The sequence below is a fragment of the Lemur catta genome, chromosome 14 (assembly GCF_020740605.2).
Source record: "Lemur catta isolate mLemCat1 chromosome 14, mLemCat1.pri, whole genome shotgun sequence".
Taxonomy (NCBI): Eukaryota; Metazoa; Chordata; class Mammalia; order Primates; family Lemuridae; genus Lemur; species Lemur catta.
In genome coordinates, this window is record NC_059141.1 from 6,043,513 (window position 1) to 6,057,484 (window position 13,972).

Genomic DNA, 13,972 nt, shown 5'->3' on the forward strand with positions numbered 1-13,972 from the left:
GGTAGCTGGGAACAGGGGCAGCGCTGGGGTCCTGAGAGGTGTACTCCGCACCCTGGCAACGGCGGGCTGCTCTGGGCATCTGCAGCAAATGCTGACAAGTCCTCATAGAATGAGTGGGTGCGCAAGCAGGGGAGCCCCGTGTGCTGGCCCAGTGGCTTCCCTCTATAGGCTGTGACAGACCCAGCATCTCTAGTAAGGTGGCTGGTCCCCACTCATGTGTCCATGGGAGGGTCTGGGTCAGGAGGGCACTAAGGTGCCCTTCGGTCTGGAACACCCTGGCTTAGTTGGTGACAGCCAGTGAGCACAGTTCTGCTAGCAAGGCGGGGTGGGGGGGGGTTGGCTCACTGCTCGGCTTCCTGCTTTTGTGTGGAAAACCCCAAGCCCTCCTTCATGGCACCTGTGTGCCAGTGCCACCAGCAAGCTGCTCTGGTGTTCCCTCTCTCTCCTGCTTTCCTGGGCCTGTCCTGCTGTGGGTTCTGTGGGCTCCCTCACCTGGGTTGCCTTTGCCTACCTGACAAGCACGCGGTGGGGGCTGTGCTTCCCCAGGGGGTGTTTTCCTTGTGCCTGGATGCTCGTTAGCGCTGGAGCTGTCTCCCTTGGCAAGCAAGGCTCCTGGCCTGACCTTTCTCTCCAAACCTGGGAGCTTCCGCAGGCTGTGCTCTTGGCTGTGCAGGCAGTACAGCTCCGGTGGGAGGGTTGTCAATGCGTTTGTCACCCACTCTCCATTGGGTGACTTTGTTGTGTGCTTACAACTGTGCCATATCAGCCAGGAGGAAAGCAGGTACAGCCATCTTTAATCTTTCCAGATATTTCCATGGACGGCCATGTCACTATGGAGTCCATGGAGGTGACCTGGCCCGATAGCGTAAGGATTGTTTTAAACCAAGGAGGGGGAACTGGAGAAGGACTGCCCCACCCACATTTGCCCTCTGTAAGTTGCTTCTGGCCCTTCAACACCAGTTCAGGTGTTTGTCCCAGGAAGCCAGCCCTGACCTCTACCCTTGCCCCAGCACACGTGCCCTGGGTACCCGCTCCAGCCCCAGCCTCTCTGCAGTGTGATGGTTTGTCTCCGTGACTGTGTCCTCTGTGAAGTGTGTACCTTCCTTTCCCTCTGTGTTCCCAGGCTGGTCAGGATGGACCCTCAGTGGGATGAATACGCTGCTGGCCATGTGCAGAGGTCCCTGGATTGGGCAGCTGGGGATGGGGTGAAGGAGCTAGTGCCAGGCGCTTGCCATCCTCTTATCTGGGTGGGCCAGGTGTTCTTAGTCAGGCCCATCCTCCTTCCAAGCCTTAAAGAGCCAGGGCCTGGGCACTTGCCCACTTCTCAGCGTCGAAGCCTTGTCTCTTCCTGTCATTTGGCAGGGCTGGGTGGTGGTGATGGGGGCTCCTCTCAGAAGCTAGAGCCCTTTAGGACAGGCTGATTTCTTTGAGACCAGGAGCTTCTTTCACCATTGCATGATCAACCCCTAGCCCAGCCTGCACATGAATAATTCCAGCACATCCTCACTGAACAGGTGAGGGAGGAGGCGGGGAGGCTTTGCAACACTTGAGGCAGAACTTCTTGGGGCTCCAGCTGGGCAGTTTCTTCCTTACCAGCAAGTGCTTGACTTGGATTTCCTCTAGCACAAGGAACTCTCATGCTTAGTCTGCTGTGTAGACGTTAAGCAAGTGCCCATTTTGGGGTTCTTCTAGTCCTCATTGGCCTGTTTTCCACTCAGTGGCGATGGCGTTCATCTGAGACCAGGCATGGGGTATGAGGGAAGATGTAGCATGCTTACAGTAGAAAGGGGAACTGTTGTGGGAATATGGTGTCATGGAGTTCAAAAGCCGTAGCTGTTATGTTGAGACCAAATAGAACCCTTGATTTTCTGTTTCAGTTCAGAGAATGCGTTGGTGTGGGGGCTCCTTGTAGCCACAAAACAGTCTGCAGAGCAGAGACCACCCCTCCTGAGCGCTACCTGATGCTTCTGTGTAGGTCAGGAAGAGCTGTTCTCTTGTATCCGGAAGGGAGGGGTCTGTGGGTGGGAGACAGGGCCCTCTGCTCCTCACTCGAGGCTCTTCCTGTCCCCAGGGAGGTCCCCTGCTCTCGCAGCCTCTTCTCCTCCCAGCTCAGGAAAGCTTGTTCAACCGTTTACTCTCACACCTCCCCCTCCCACCTCCATGTCACTTCTGTGGAAAAATCCCATGTCAGAAGTCAAGGGGCTTTTGTGCGTTTTTAAAGCCCATTGGCTTGATGGACTCCATAACTCACAGGAGACTTGGGACAAAGAGTCTGGGCCTAATTCTGTGCAGATGTTGTCTTGTTGTATATTTTTTTCTCCTTTCCCTAATCTGACATTGGCAAAGGGCAGTTACCCCTTTATTTGTGACTTTAGCAAAGGATCAGTGCAGAGTCATGTGCAAACGTGCTTCTTATGACTTGAAGAGTGAATAGCTTTTCTGGTTGTTTTCAGCACACGCCAAAGAAGATGAGTCAAGGACCTACACTATTCTCTTGTGGAATTATGGGTAAGTACCCGAGGCTGTCCTGGGAGCCGTCCCACTGGTCCTTCCAGCCAGGGCCTGAGTCCTCCAGGTGAGACACCAAAAGCACTTTCTGGACACAGGTTTACAAAGAGCAGGCTGAGGACTCTTGCTGTGTCTTAACTGTGTCAGTCCCCAGCAGTGCTGGAGTGGTCCCGGGGACTGCTGGCCTGGATGAGGGGCAGGCACTGGTGTGTGGTTTATGACTCTCACGTTGAGAGTTTCTGACTGACTGTTAAAGTAATTCATGTTGATTTTTTTTTTCATTCAGAAAATGTACCACAGTATAAAGTATAAAATGAAAATCTCTCCTAGCTTCCATACCTGTTGATGGTTACTGTTGATATTTTCGTGTATGTTTATGTTCTCAGCATTTTTTTTCCTCACCCACTCTATGATGAATATATTATTATATAAAACTATATTTGTTTGCTTTTTTTCATTTGGTGGTAGTTACCATCATGTTCCCACAGCATTAAAATTGTTCATTTCATGCATTTTAATGGTCTTTAGTACTGCATTGTGTGGCTGTATCAGATTGTCCTTAACATTATAACTGTTTCTTGGTTGTTGGGTAAAGGGTCTGTTTTATTTGCTGTTGTAATTAGCAGAGACTAAGTGTCTAAGTTTTTGTCTACCTTTTAGATTATTTCTCAGGATAGTTCCCACAGTAGAATAGAAAGGTCGGATCGTAGGGACCTTTCTTAAGGCTGTTGAGTCACATTGCTGACGGGCCTTCTAAGAAGAATGTCTTGGTCTTCTGTTTCTGTGCAAGTGTGAATTGCTGTTTTTTTTAGGGGACAAACATGACTGTATTGATTATATTTGTTTCTTGATACTCCAGATGTTTGGGCACAGTTTCTCCTTGGGCTGTCTCCCTGGGACTCTTCTTGTCTCCCTTTGGGGATGTCTTGCTAGATGTAATGTCTGTGTTGAGTCAGAAACCAGACTTCGATGATGGGTAACCACTGTGGGCTTTCCAGTTCAAAGTTTGTCTTTTTAGGACCGTGTAAAGTCTTTCTTGCCTTTCTTCTCAGCCCTTTCCCTCTGTGTACAGTGTTTTCTTTTCTTCAGGTGCGATTCCTGTAGGTGCGGTGGCGAGGACAGAGGGTGCTGGGTATGGCGTGCTGAGTGCCGTGCTCCGTGTGGGTAGGACCCGGTTGGCTCTGCCAGTGGCTTCAGTGGGGAGGGGGCTCGTTCACACACAGGGGAACTATGGCCTAGTGAAGTGACCGTCCCCAAGGTCCTTTGTAGGTAGATTCGACCTAGGTAGGGAAGAAGGAAGATCTGTTCTCAGGCACGTGCCACAGCTCTGGGAGAGCCAGATGGTCCTCTTGGTGCTGCCACCCAGAGATAGCGGGTACAGGGAGATCCCCCGGCCTTGGTTTACCCGTGTGACACACTTTGGAGGCCTGTCCCCACATGATTGAATACCTGCTTTGTGGTTTATGGTTTCCAACAAACGATTAGCACTCTAGCCACAGGGCCCAGAAGCCTGCCTCATCACCTGCTTCCTGAGATGGTCTCGTGACTGAGCTGCCTTCTTCCGTTATGCCCAGGAAAGGAGAGAGGCTCCTGGGCACGCCCAGCCCTCCGGTCCCGCCTGGATCTTAGCTGTAACTGGGAGATGCTGGTCTTTATTTCAAGACCACTCATGGATTAGGCTTCCTTGGGCTTTGCACTGTGTAAGTTATAACAAGGTGGGACTCTTCATGGGTTTGTGATGGGCATGGTTGGGGCTCATAGAGTCACTCTGAACTTGTTAACTCTTCTGAGTCTCAGTTTCCTCGTCTGCAAAATGGCAGTTATGATAGTACCTACCTTGTAGGCTTATTGTGAGGGCTGTGTGAAATAATGTTTGTAAAGGGATCAGCACAGAGTGAGCGCTCCGTAAGTAACAGGTAAAAAGGGGACTGAGACCAAAATTGAGAATTCTCCCTAAGAAGAGGCCTTCACACCCAAACAAAGGAACTACCTTGGATTTCTTTGGCGGGGGTGGGGGGGGGGAGGCGTAGGTTAGAGAGTCACCCTTGTAGGGGGAGATCCTCAGGCCCAGGACCGAGGCAGAGGCCCTGGGGAAAGGGAGGTGTGTGGGGAGAAGCTCAGATTGCCCAGGGGAGTCTGAGCCTGCAGAGCCCAGCAATCTGATTTCCACTGGGGGAGGCCTGCTTTTACCAGGGAGGCCATGGTTTCCAGGAGGGCTGTGCTGTGTCTCCAGGCTCTTGTTTACAGAGTGGCTATGCAGGAAGTGCTGGCCGGATCCAGTGCCTGCATCTCAGGCAGGCTCTTCCCTTCCATGGGTCCCTGTCTTCTTCCTGCTCTGTAGGCCAGTGCTAGGGCACTGCCAGGCAGCAGAGGGAGAAGCTGGGTGCAGCTGTGCTCTTGGGGGTTCCATGGAGTCCATTCGTCCTTCTCTGCTGCTCTCAGTCCCACAGGCCTCATCTTCTGTTGCTCAGCCCCCTCCCTGATTTAGGAAAACTCCAACCCGTGTGAGCATGCGCTACCAAGGTGCTTCATTTTACCACATTTCATTTTCATTTTCAGTGGCTCGTTCTAGTAGATATTAATTGAGCACCTACTGTGTGTCAGGCACTTGGTGTAGGGATAGAGTGAATCAGACCCTTCTCCTACCTTCAGGGAAATTTCTCTCTGGTGGTGGAGAAAGATCTACCAACAGTGACTTCTCTTTGGGTTAGGCCAACTTTGACGAAACGGCAGAGGCACTTAGAACCATGGCAGATCTCCCCATCTTCTTGAGCATTGGGGGTGTTTGTGGGGTTCTAGAGCTGGCAGCACACCAGAGGTGCCACCTCCATCCTTCCTGCCTCTGTCCCTTTCCTGCACTTGCTGGGGCAGAAGCATCAGCATTTGGAGGCTTTACCAAGCCCAGCAAGCTAGTGAAAGCTCCGGTTACCTCTCCAGCCCACTTAGCCCCAGAATTGAGGTTTTGGGGCCTTGCCCTGCATCATAAACTGGGAGTGCACCCCAGGTGGTGAGATTTCATCTTAGGTGTGCCTGCTTTTCAACACTGTGAGGAGCCGGCCGGACTTTTAAAGAGGGTTTTGGACCCTTCCAGGGCTGGACAATGCAGAGCAAAGATAAAATGCAAAATTATCATAATCACCAACCCCCAGCCTGTCTCCAGGAGATAAGGGACTCGTGTTCTGGCACTGATCAGTGGCATTCTCTCGAGAGAGCTGGAGACAGTTGGCCCTGTGACTCAGGGTTTTTCCCTGCTAAGCCCCCATGCAAAGGTCCTAGCTGGAAGCCAGCATGAGTTGGAGCTTCATAAATGTTCTGAAGAAAATCCAGGCAGGTACAGTAGTGGAGGAGCACAGTGGCCTGGTTGCTGCTGCCTAAAACACCACCCTTTCAAGTGGTTCTGCCTCCCTTGCACACACTTAGAGGTGTTATAGAATCGAGGGCTCACCACAATTTTTTTTTTTTGGGGGGGGACATGCAGTCTTGCTCTGTTGCCCAGGCTAGAGTGCCATGGAGGCAGCCTAGCTCACAGCAACCTCAAACTGCTGGGCTACAGTGATCCTCCTGCCTCAGCCTCCCGAGTAGCTGGGATTACAGGTACCTGCCACCATGCTTGGCTAATTTTTCTATTTTTAGTAGAGATGGGGGTCTCATTCTTGCTCAGGCTGGTCTCAAACTCCTGAGTTCAGGCGATCCTCCAGCCTCGGCCTCCTAGAGTGCTAGTATTATAGGCGTGGACCAGCACGCCTGGCCTGTTTTTTTTTTTTTTTTTTTTTGAGACAGAGTCTTGCTTTGTTGCCCGGGCTAGAGTGAGTGCCGTGGCATCAGCCTAGCTCACAGCAACCTCAAATTCCTGGGCTTAAGCTATCCTACTGCCTCAGCCTCCCGGGTAGCTGGGACTACAGGCATGCGCCACCATGCCCGGCTAATTTCTTCTATATATATATTTTAGTTGGCCAGATCATTTCTTTCTATTTTTAGTAGAGACGAGGTCTCACTCTTGCTCAGGCTGGTCTCGAACTCCTGAGCTCAAATGATCCACCTGCCTTGGCCTCCCAGAGTGCTAGGATTACAGGTGTGAGCCACCGCGCCTGGCCTGTTTGTTTTTTTTAAACTACTTCACTCTCTGTGATTGCAAGCTGGATATCAGGCCCCCACCCCCCTCTTGTTCCTCATACCAGTTTGAGAACTTGACACAAATGATTTTGTGCTTTTCAAAGTAGGGGAGAGAAAAAAACCAGCGTGAGGTGCTGATGGGAGGAGCAGGGCACAGTGGAGCCGAGCCTCCACCCAGCCTGCTCTGTGCCAGCCCCATGGCCGCCTATCGGGGGACCAGCTCAGCCCAGTCACCACAGGGCCATGTTTCCCTCTTGGTTTCCTTTCTCACCTCCCAGAACATCCCCAGCCCACCTTCCGTGCTGAAATGGAATTTCCTCTGCAAACAGCTTCTCTGGGGAAGGGCCATCTGCATGACTGGGTCTTGTGCTCTTGACAAAGGCAGCGTTGGTCAGGTGGCAGCTCCATGGGTGTGCCGTGGCCAGGCAGGTGAGCCAGGCCTTGCTGCTGGCTCTGATTCCTGGTGGGTGCAGAAAGGGGCCTCGGCTGTGGCTGAGAGGACCAGCCTGTGTTGGGAGAGGCAGGGGCTGCACGTGTGGCCAGTACAGGCTCCCTCTGGATCTTTCGCCATTTGCAGGGTCACACGTGTACTAGTTTAATCTTTTTTGATGAAACAGGGCAAGTGGGGTGATAGCAGTCTCCATTCACCACCCTTGGCTAATTGTCGCCATTCAATGCTGTCTATTGCAGGGACAATGGACACCACACATTCCATTTTCCTCACCACTCAGGCGAGAAGACCTGGAAATCGCATAATATGTGAGAAAGCGAAGGCAATACCAATTATTTCAAAAAGGCCACTAGGAAAAGTCTTGTAAATACAAGTCAGTGGACAGAGAACAAAACAATTCATATGCTAAAAAAAACTGGATGGAAACCCATAATTACTTTAGGAGTTATGGTAATAAATTATTTATTAATGTAAATTATTTCACAGGCAAAGAACATAGAGGAAACTTGAGCAGAAGGATCATACATTATGTATAGAAAGGAATTGTAAAAATATTACAGCAGCCCTGCTTGTTCTGCTGCAGTCCAGGTTTGTCAGCGTTTTAATTACAAGCCCTCACTTTCCGTGTTTAATTACTTGGCTGTTAAAGTCTACTCTGTACATAAAAGGGTTGTTCCCGGGAGCACTCTCTGTGTTAATTTCTACAGGGTAAACCAGTTAGCTGTGTTGAGCTGGGTAGGACTAAGAGATTTCGCTTTGAGATTTGGTAGATTTTGGTCTTTTAACTCAGCCACGGTTTGTTGTTGAAAGTGGAAAGTGATTACACCTGTAGGAAAAGGCTGGCATTCAGAGGTCGAATGTTTTCCATTTCTTAGAACAAATGAATGGAACAAAATGAAGAATAGCAATAACAAAATCAGAGCTATTCAGGCCCAATTTTTGGTCTCTATCACTTTTTCTGTCTTTTAGGGATATCATTTTAAATATCATGATTGGGCCAGGGCCTCCTATAAGAGACTGCTTATTGTTAACCAGTGTAGTCTAGAATGAGATTTCTTTTTCTTAAAAAAATTACATCTACATACAAGTATGCATATGTATGATGTTCAGAGATCTACTTCATTATTTTTAATTTATTGTGGTCATATATGTAATTTTTTATTTTTAATTTTTTTGTCTTTCTATTTTTCTAACTTTGTGTAAATCTCTAAAATAGTGTAAGACTTGTCCATACAGGATGCTTTAAATTCTTCCTTGTACCATTTATCGGTTTCAGACAGTGTTTCTGGAATAAAGTACAGAACGGAAGTAGATGCAAAATGTAGTTGGCACATGATGGCTGTTCACAGTGGCAAGTGGAAACAGAGCCTCCCAGGTGGGCCAACTTGGGGTGGGGCGGGGAGCCACAGTAGTGCCAGAGGACAGGGAATGGCCACTGCCAGACTGTCTTTGGGGGCCACGTTTTCCACACAGAAAAATAGTCAAGTTGGGAGGCAGCCTGGCCCAACTGCAAGAGCATGGCCTTGGGCTTGCAGACTAGGTTTAAGTGTAGCCTTTGCCGTTTGCCAGCGGTGTGTCCATAGGGAGATGCAACGTTGTTCTGAAGCTTGGTTTCCCCAGCAGTAAGATGGGGATCGCTGTGACAACCCATGAGATGAATAATGTGCTTGGGATACACACTCATGCTCTTTCCCCGCTTTAGCCAGGATCCCATTGGGGTGTTAGCTAATTAACAGTAAATACGCATTTATTGACAGTTTCCTGAAGAGTTCTCTCTACCAGCTGCCAGTTCCCCGTCTGTATGATGGCACCCAGCTTTGCTGTGCGCGTCAGTTGAGAGATGCATCACAAGCAGCTGCCTGTTTCACATGCACCGTGTGCACCACAGACAGGATGAAAAAATCGAAGAAACTGACATTGCTGTCCCTTCAGAGTTCTTGTTGCCATTGCAAATACCAGCTTTTCCCTGCACATTTGTGAATGCCCCTGGGGCCTGGCAGGTGGAGGAGGAGGTCCCAGTCAGGGCTGAAAGGGCTGTTGCAGGGCCCCAGTCCACCCTGCCTGGCACAGATGCTTAGTCTTGTGTGGTTTTTATACCTGGGGGATCCCGCTGGGCCTCCTTTTTGCAAGAGCAAAGACTTCCCAGAAGCAGTGGCAGCTGCCGTGGGTCACTCCCACCCTGCTGGAGAGGGCAGGGCCCTGGCGACTGCTCTGAACCCTGATCTTTGTCCTCACCAGCCTCTCTGTCTTCTCCCAGAGCCCCACAGGCCAGCCTTCTTGCTTCCCTGCATGGAGCCTGGTGGAGTGTTATCTCCAGCCATCCAAATCCCTCTCCCTCGGGTTTTGTGTGAGGAGATTGGTGTCCTGTGTCGCTGTCTCTGAACCCAAAGCACAGCTGCCATCTTACAGTCCATTCCAGGTGAGAGGGCAGAGCCAGAGGCTGAGGCCAGGGCCGGCAAAGCCTGAGAGCTTTTCTGAATTGAGTCTCCCTTCTGGCAACCCAGGCAAAGAGGCACTCCAGGGGGCCAGGGTCTCTAAAGTCCATTTAAAAATAGATGACACCATTGAGGGAGAGCTCAGGCCATTGCCCTGTTTGTTCCCTCCCCCACTATGTTCTTTTTATAAGATCAGTTTAAAGCTGCCTTCAGAAAGACCTCAATTCTCTAGAGTTCCCCACTGAAAGAGTTGGTGAGATTTCCCCCAAATCAAGTCCTTGTAGCCCTGAGGACAAATTAGCACAATTGAACCCACAGGGCAAGGGAGAGATACCTAGGGTCTGCATAAGTAGATAGGTGTGAAATCCAGAATGAGTCAGCCAGTCATGGTCTGGCAGCAGGCTTGCTACTTGGGTCTGGGAGGCTGCAAGAATCTTGTATCTTGGGTCTCTACTTAAGGTGCTTAACCTTTTCTAGAAACCACATTCTGGCTGCTGTGCTTATGTCACTGCAAGGCAGCATCTAATACATAGCACAGAGATCTCCAGGGGTATAAAACTCCTCTGTCTTTTGAACATAGGAAGGCTTTTAGTCTCCAAGAATTTGAGGCCCTGGGAATTTCCCTTCAAGTTTAAGGGCAGAAATGGAAATAAAACATTTGGGGTCAAACACCATTCATGTTCTCCCACGTGTTTTTCTTTCTTCGAGCTCTAGGGTCTATGCACCCAGCAACCTTCTGCCTCCTTAGTCAAGGAGTGGCAGGACCAGAGTCTTGTGAGTGTGAATTTGGGGATTTTGGTCCTTGTCTCTGCGTGCGTGGGCATCTGATTCTCCTGTGTCTTGCAGGGTAGTTAAAAGTCAGAAACTTCAAGCTCAGTCACTGAGCCTCAGCTTTAGAAAAGACCTTGGTCACCTAGTCTGTCCAAGATTGTCTGTGAGAGAACTGAGTCCAAGGGCGTTTGTGGGTTTCACTCTCCCATCTGCAAGCAAGGCTCAGTGTGTGTTTGTGCAGTGCACACGTGCACAGTAGTGCCATGTGTAATTTCAGACTTGTGGAGATGGTCTCAGTGGGGATGTGGATAAACTTTAGATGCTCCTAAAGGTTAATGTAACAGGAACTGCAGAGAACTTAATTGGCTGGTGACTGTGCCCTCAGGCTGTGTGCCATCGTGCTGTGCTCAGGTCTGCCAGAGTCTTGGTGTTGGGCTTTGGGTCGGGGGGTGGGGCAGCCCCTCTGCATAGCAGGACACAACTGATGGGCCACAGGGAGTACGTTCCCAGGGAGAAGGTGGGAGGCTTCAAACGGTTCGTTGGAGCAGTTAGCTTCTCAGGCCTCTGCCAGTGGCTCTCCATCCAGAGCATGTTGTGCAACGTGAGAAGGAAGTCCTAGGGGTCCCCACCCTGTCTTGTGAAACTTGGGCCTTGAAGTACTTGAACGTTGAAATGATCCTTCTCCATAGTTCCACTTCCTATAATTGGCACAAATCAAAACATAAACACCAACTTTCAGTGATGTTATGAATCCAGATTTGTAGTGCCCAGAATTGTCAACCTCCAGAAGCTTCCTGGGTATGGCTGGCTGGTCTGACGGGGCTGCCATTCTGACACTTGTTTGCAAACTCAGGCCCTTGTGTAGCCTGTAGTCCAGAGCAGTGGTTCTCAACATTTTTATATTAAAATAGCTTGGGGAGCTTATTAAAATGCAGGTGCCTACCCTTGAGAGATTCTGATTTACCAAGTCAGGGATGGGGCCCCGAAATCTACATTTTAGCAACCTCCACCCCCTACCCCCACTACTTCCCAAAGGATGCTCCTGCAGGTGGTCCAGAATCCACACTTCGAGACATCCCAGTGTAGGGAATACAGGTTCCCATTCTAGCTGATTCCGCAGAGATTGGTACCCAGTTGCAGAAAGCTGAGCCTCAACTAGAAGAGCATTTTCTAATACTGCTCATTACCCCGATGATGGCTGCCAGTTTTGAGAGCCTGCTGTAGGTGCTGTACTAGACAACTATTGAAAAGCTCACAATCTCTCTGAGAGATTATGTATCTTACAGGGCTGAGGTTTGAACCCAGGTCCATGCCCTTTCCACTGCACCAAGTGAACATTGCTCAGTGGACTCTCCACATCCTTGGCCATTGTGACTTTTGAAAGAGTTACGGTTGTTTGTGTAGAAGTGATATTGGATGGAAGGGTGGGAGTACCCTCTTCTCAGCGCACGACCAAGGCCCTTTGTACAGTGTGATGTCGGGGCCTAGCACTTGGGGCAGTTTGCCATTAAAAATTAGCTTCTATTCCTGTTTCTTTTGTCTGGTGACCTGACCCAACAAATTGCTTTCTGTTCCCTGAGCGAAGGGGGAAAACACAGGGCTAAACATAGCTTCAGTTGTTTTTACTTTTCTTATATTGTACTTCTCAAAGCGACAAAGATAGAAACAATTAAAATACTATCTGCCTGCAGACCGAACAAGTGGCCACCTGGCTGGCATTGATACACAGTAGCAGCGCTTTGCGTTTTCAGAGTATTTCAGATGTTACTCCGCCAACCAGTCTCCTGGCTGCTTCACATGTGGCCACACTGCCCAGGTGGGGCAGAGAGTTCTAGGCACAGCCCAGGTTGGACCTGCCTGTCCAAGGAAGGCTTACCTTTGCCAAGGACAGAGGACAGGCAAGACCAAGAGAACACCCACAACCTCCTCTGCAGCTTTTACATGCATTTTTGCAATCCACTCCTTCCTCCACCCACCACCAGCTGAGGTCTGCCATGTGCCACACTCCATGCTAGGCACTGGCGAGTCAAACTGGGCAGGGCTGTGCTTGAGTTTGCTGCCCCATAGAAGTAGACATGTAAGCAGATAATTCAGGTTCAGGTAATATACGTGCCATACGATTGAAAATCTAGGCAAAGAGCTGTGGGTGCCAAGGGGCCATACAGAGAAAGTGTACCCTCCAGGGAGGTTTGAGTTGGCTCTTAAATGAGGAGACTCTCTTGGTGAACAGAGGATAAAGGCAGAAGGAGAACATTATAGGCCTTTGCAAAGATGTGAAGATGTGAAAGAGCTAACGTTTGGGGGAAAGCTATAACTTCTCTTCACAGTTGAGAAGCGATTCTTTGAATCCTCCCTGCAGCAAAGAAATCTTATATATTGAGGTCATAGAGGCTTAGTCAACACAGTGGAGTAGGTCCTTTAGGCAAGCCAGGATGCATTAAAGTTGACCATCCAGCCGGTCCCACTGGGGGTATGATAGTTAACCTCAAGGCCAAGCAAATTGGACTCCCACCCCTCTGCATGTAGATTTTATCTGTGCTCATTCCTGCAGTCTCCTTGTTAATCTTTAGAAAAGACTAAAAAGAATGACTCTTCAGGGTTATCTACACAAACCAAGAGAGGTGTACTTTATGGGCGGTTTCAGAGATTTTCACGGATGATTTTGACTCTACCTGATTCCTGTCTGACTGCCAGTGTCATAGGAAGTTTGGTACCTAGAGTGTAGGGTCCCTTGGGGACACGAGGAGTAGGCAGGGGCCCAGGTGCCAGGCTGAAACGCTCTATGTTTTCCAGGAGGCAGTGGGCAGCAACTGAAGGGGATTGGCCACGATAGGCGGGGGCTTCAGAAGGTTCTCTAGAGGCGGTGAGAAGGTGGAGTAGGGAGGCCCGGAGGGGTCCAGTCAAGAAGCACCAAGATCATGGATGGCCGCAGGAAAGGAAGGGCACTGCCACATCCGAGACACGGTATATTCCTGTTTAACTTGCTGTCAGTGCCCCAGTCTTCTCATGATTGCCCTAGAGATGGGGAAAATTCCAGGCCACTGAAAGAAAAATGGAGCAGAAAATGGTGTCCTCTGAGGATGGGATCAACTCCTTTTAATATTCCGGGTTTCCTGAGGCCTGGCCGAGACACACTCTGTGTATGCTTCAGGCTCCTTTAGTACCAGCCATTGTGGGGCCATCTTGGGGCTCTTGCTGCTCTGTGGCTGGGCCCAATGGGCCCTTCCTCAGTCTGTCATATTCCTGGCCCACCTGGTGCCTCAGTGCCTTGTCCCAAAAGAGAAGCTGGTGGCCGGTGTTACTCTATGCAACTTCCTAAAAACCCAAAGGAGCCAACCCAGAGGAGGACGGGGCTGTAGGCCCTCACCCTGACCCTGGCTCACGTCCTGAGTTAAGCAAGAGCACGGCACTGTGGGCTTGGTGGTCTCCTCCCCTACATATTTGAAAATATGTTTTTCTTATAGAAAATTTGGAGACTATAGAAAAACAAAAGAGAAAATATTAATCAATCAGCTGCCTGCCAATCAACTAAACATTTTGGTTGTATCCCCTTTACGTCTTCACATACAACATACATATTTTACAAAATAGGAATCACACTGTCTATTACAGTTTTATATCCTGTTTCTTTGTGCTTAGCATTACATTATTAGCATTCCCCCACGTCATTAAATATCCTTTGAAACTCTGGTTT

At 49.7% G+C, this 13,972-nt stretch overlaps 1 protein-coding gene across 1 annotated transcript in view; it reads left to right on the forward strand.

The window, feature by feature from the left end:
- FAM53B (family with sequence similarity 53 member B) overlaps window positions 1-13,972 on the forward strand; it is a 73,753-nt gene that overhangs the window by 7,240 nt on the left and 52,541 nt on the right. Inside the window, exon 2 of the mRNA XM_045568013.1 lies at window positions 2,454-2,508. Within this exon, the coding sequence (XP_045423969.1) occupies window positions 2,454-2,508 (55 nt within the window). The remainder of the gene's footprint in view (window positions 1-2,453; window positions 2,509-13,972) is intronic.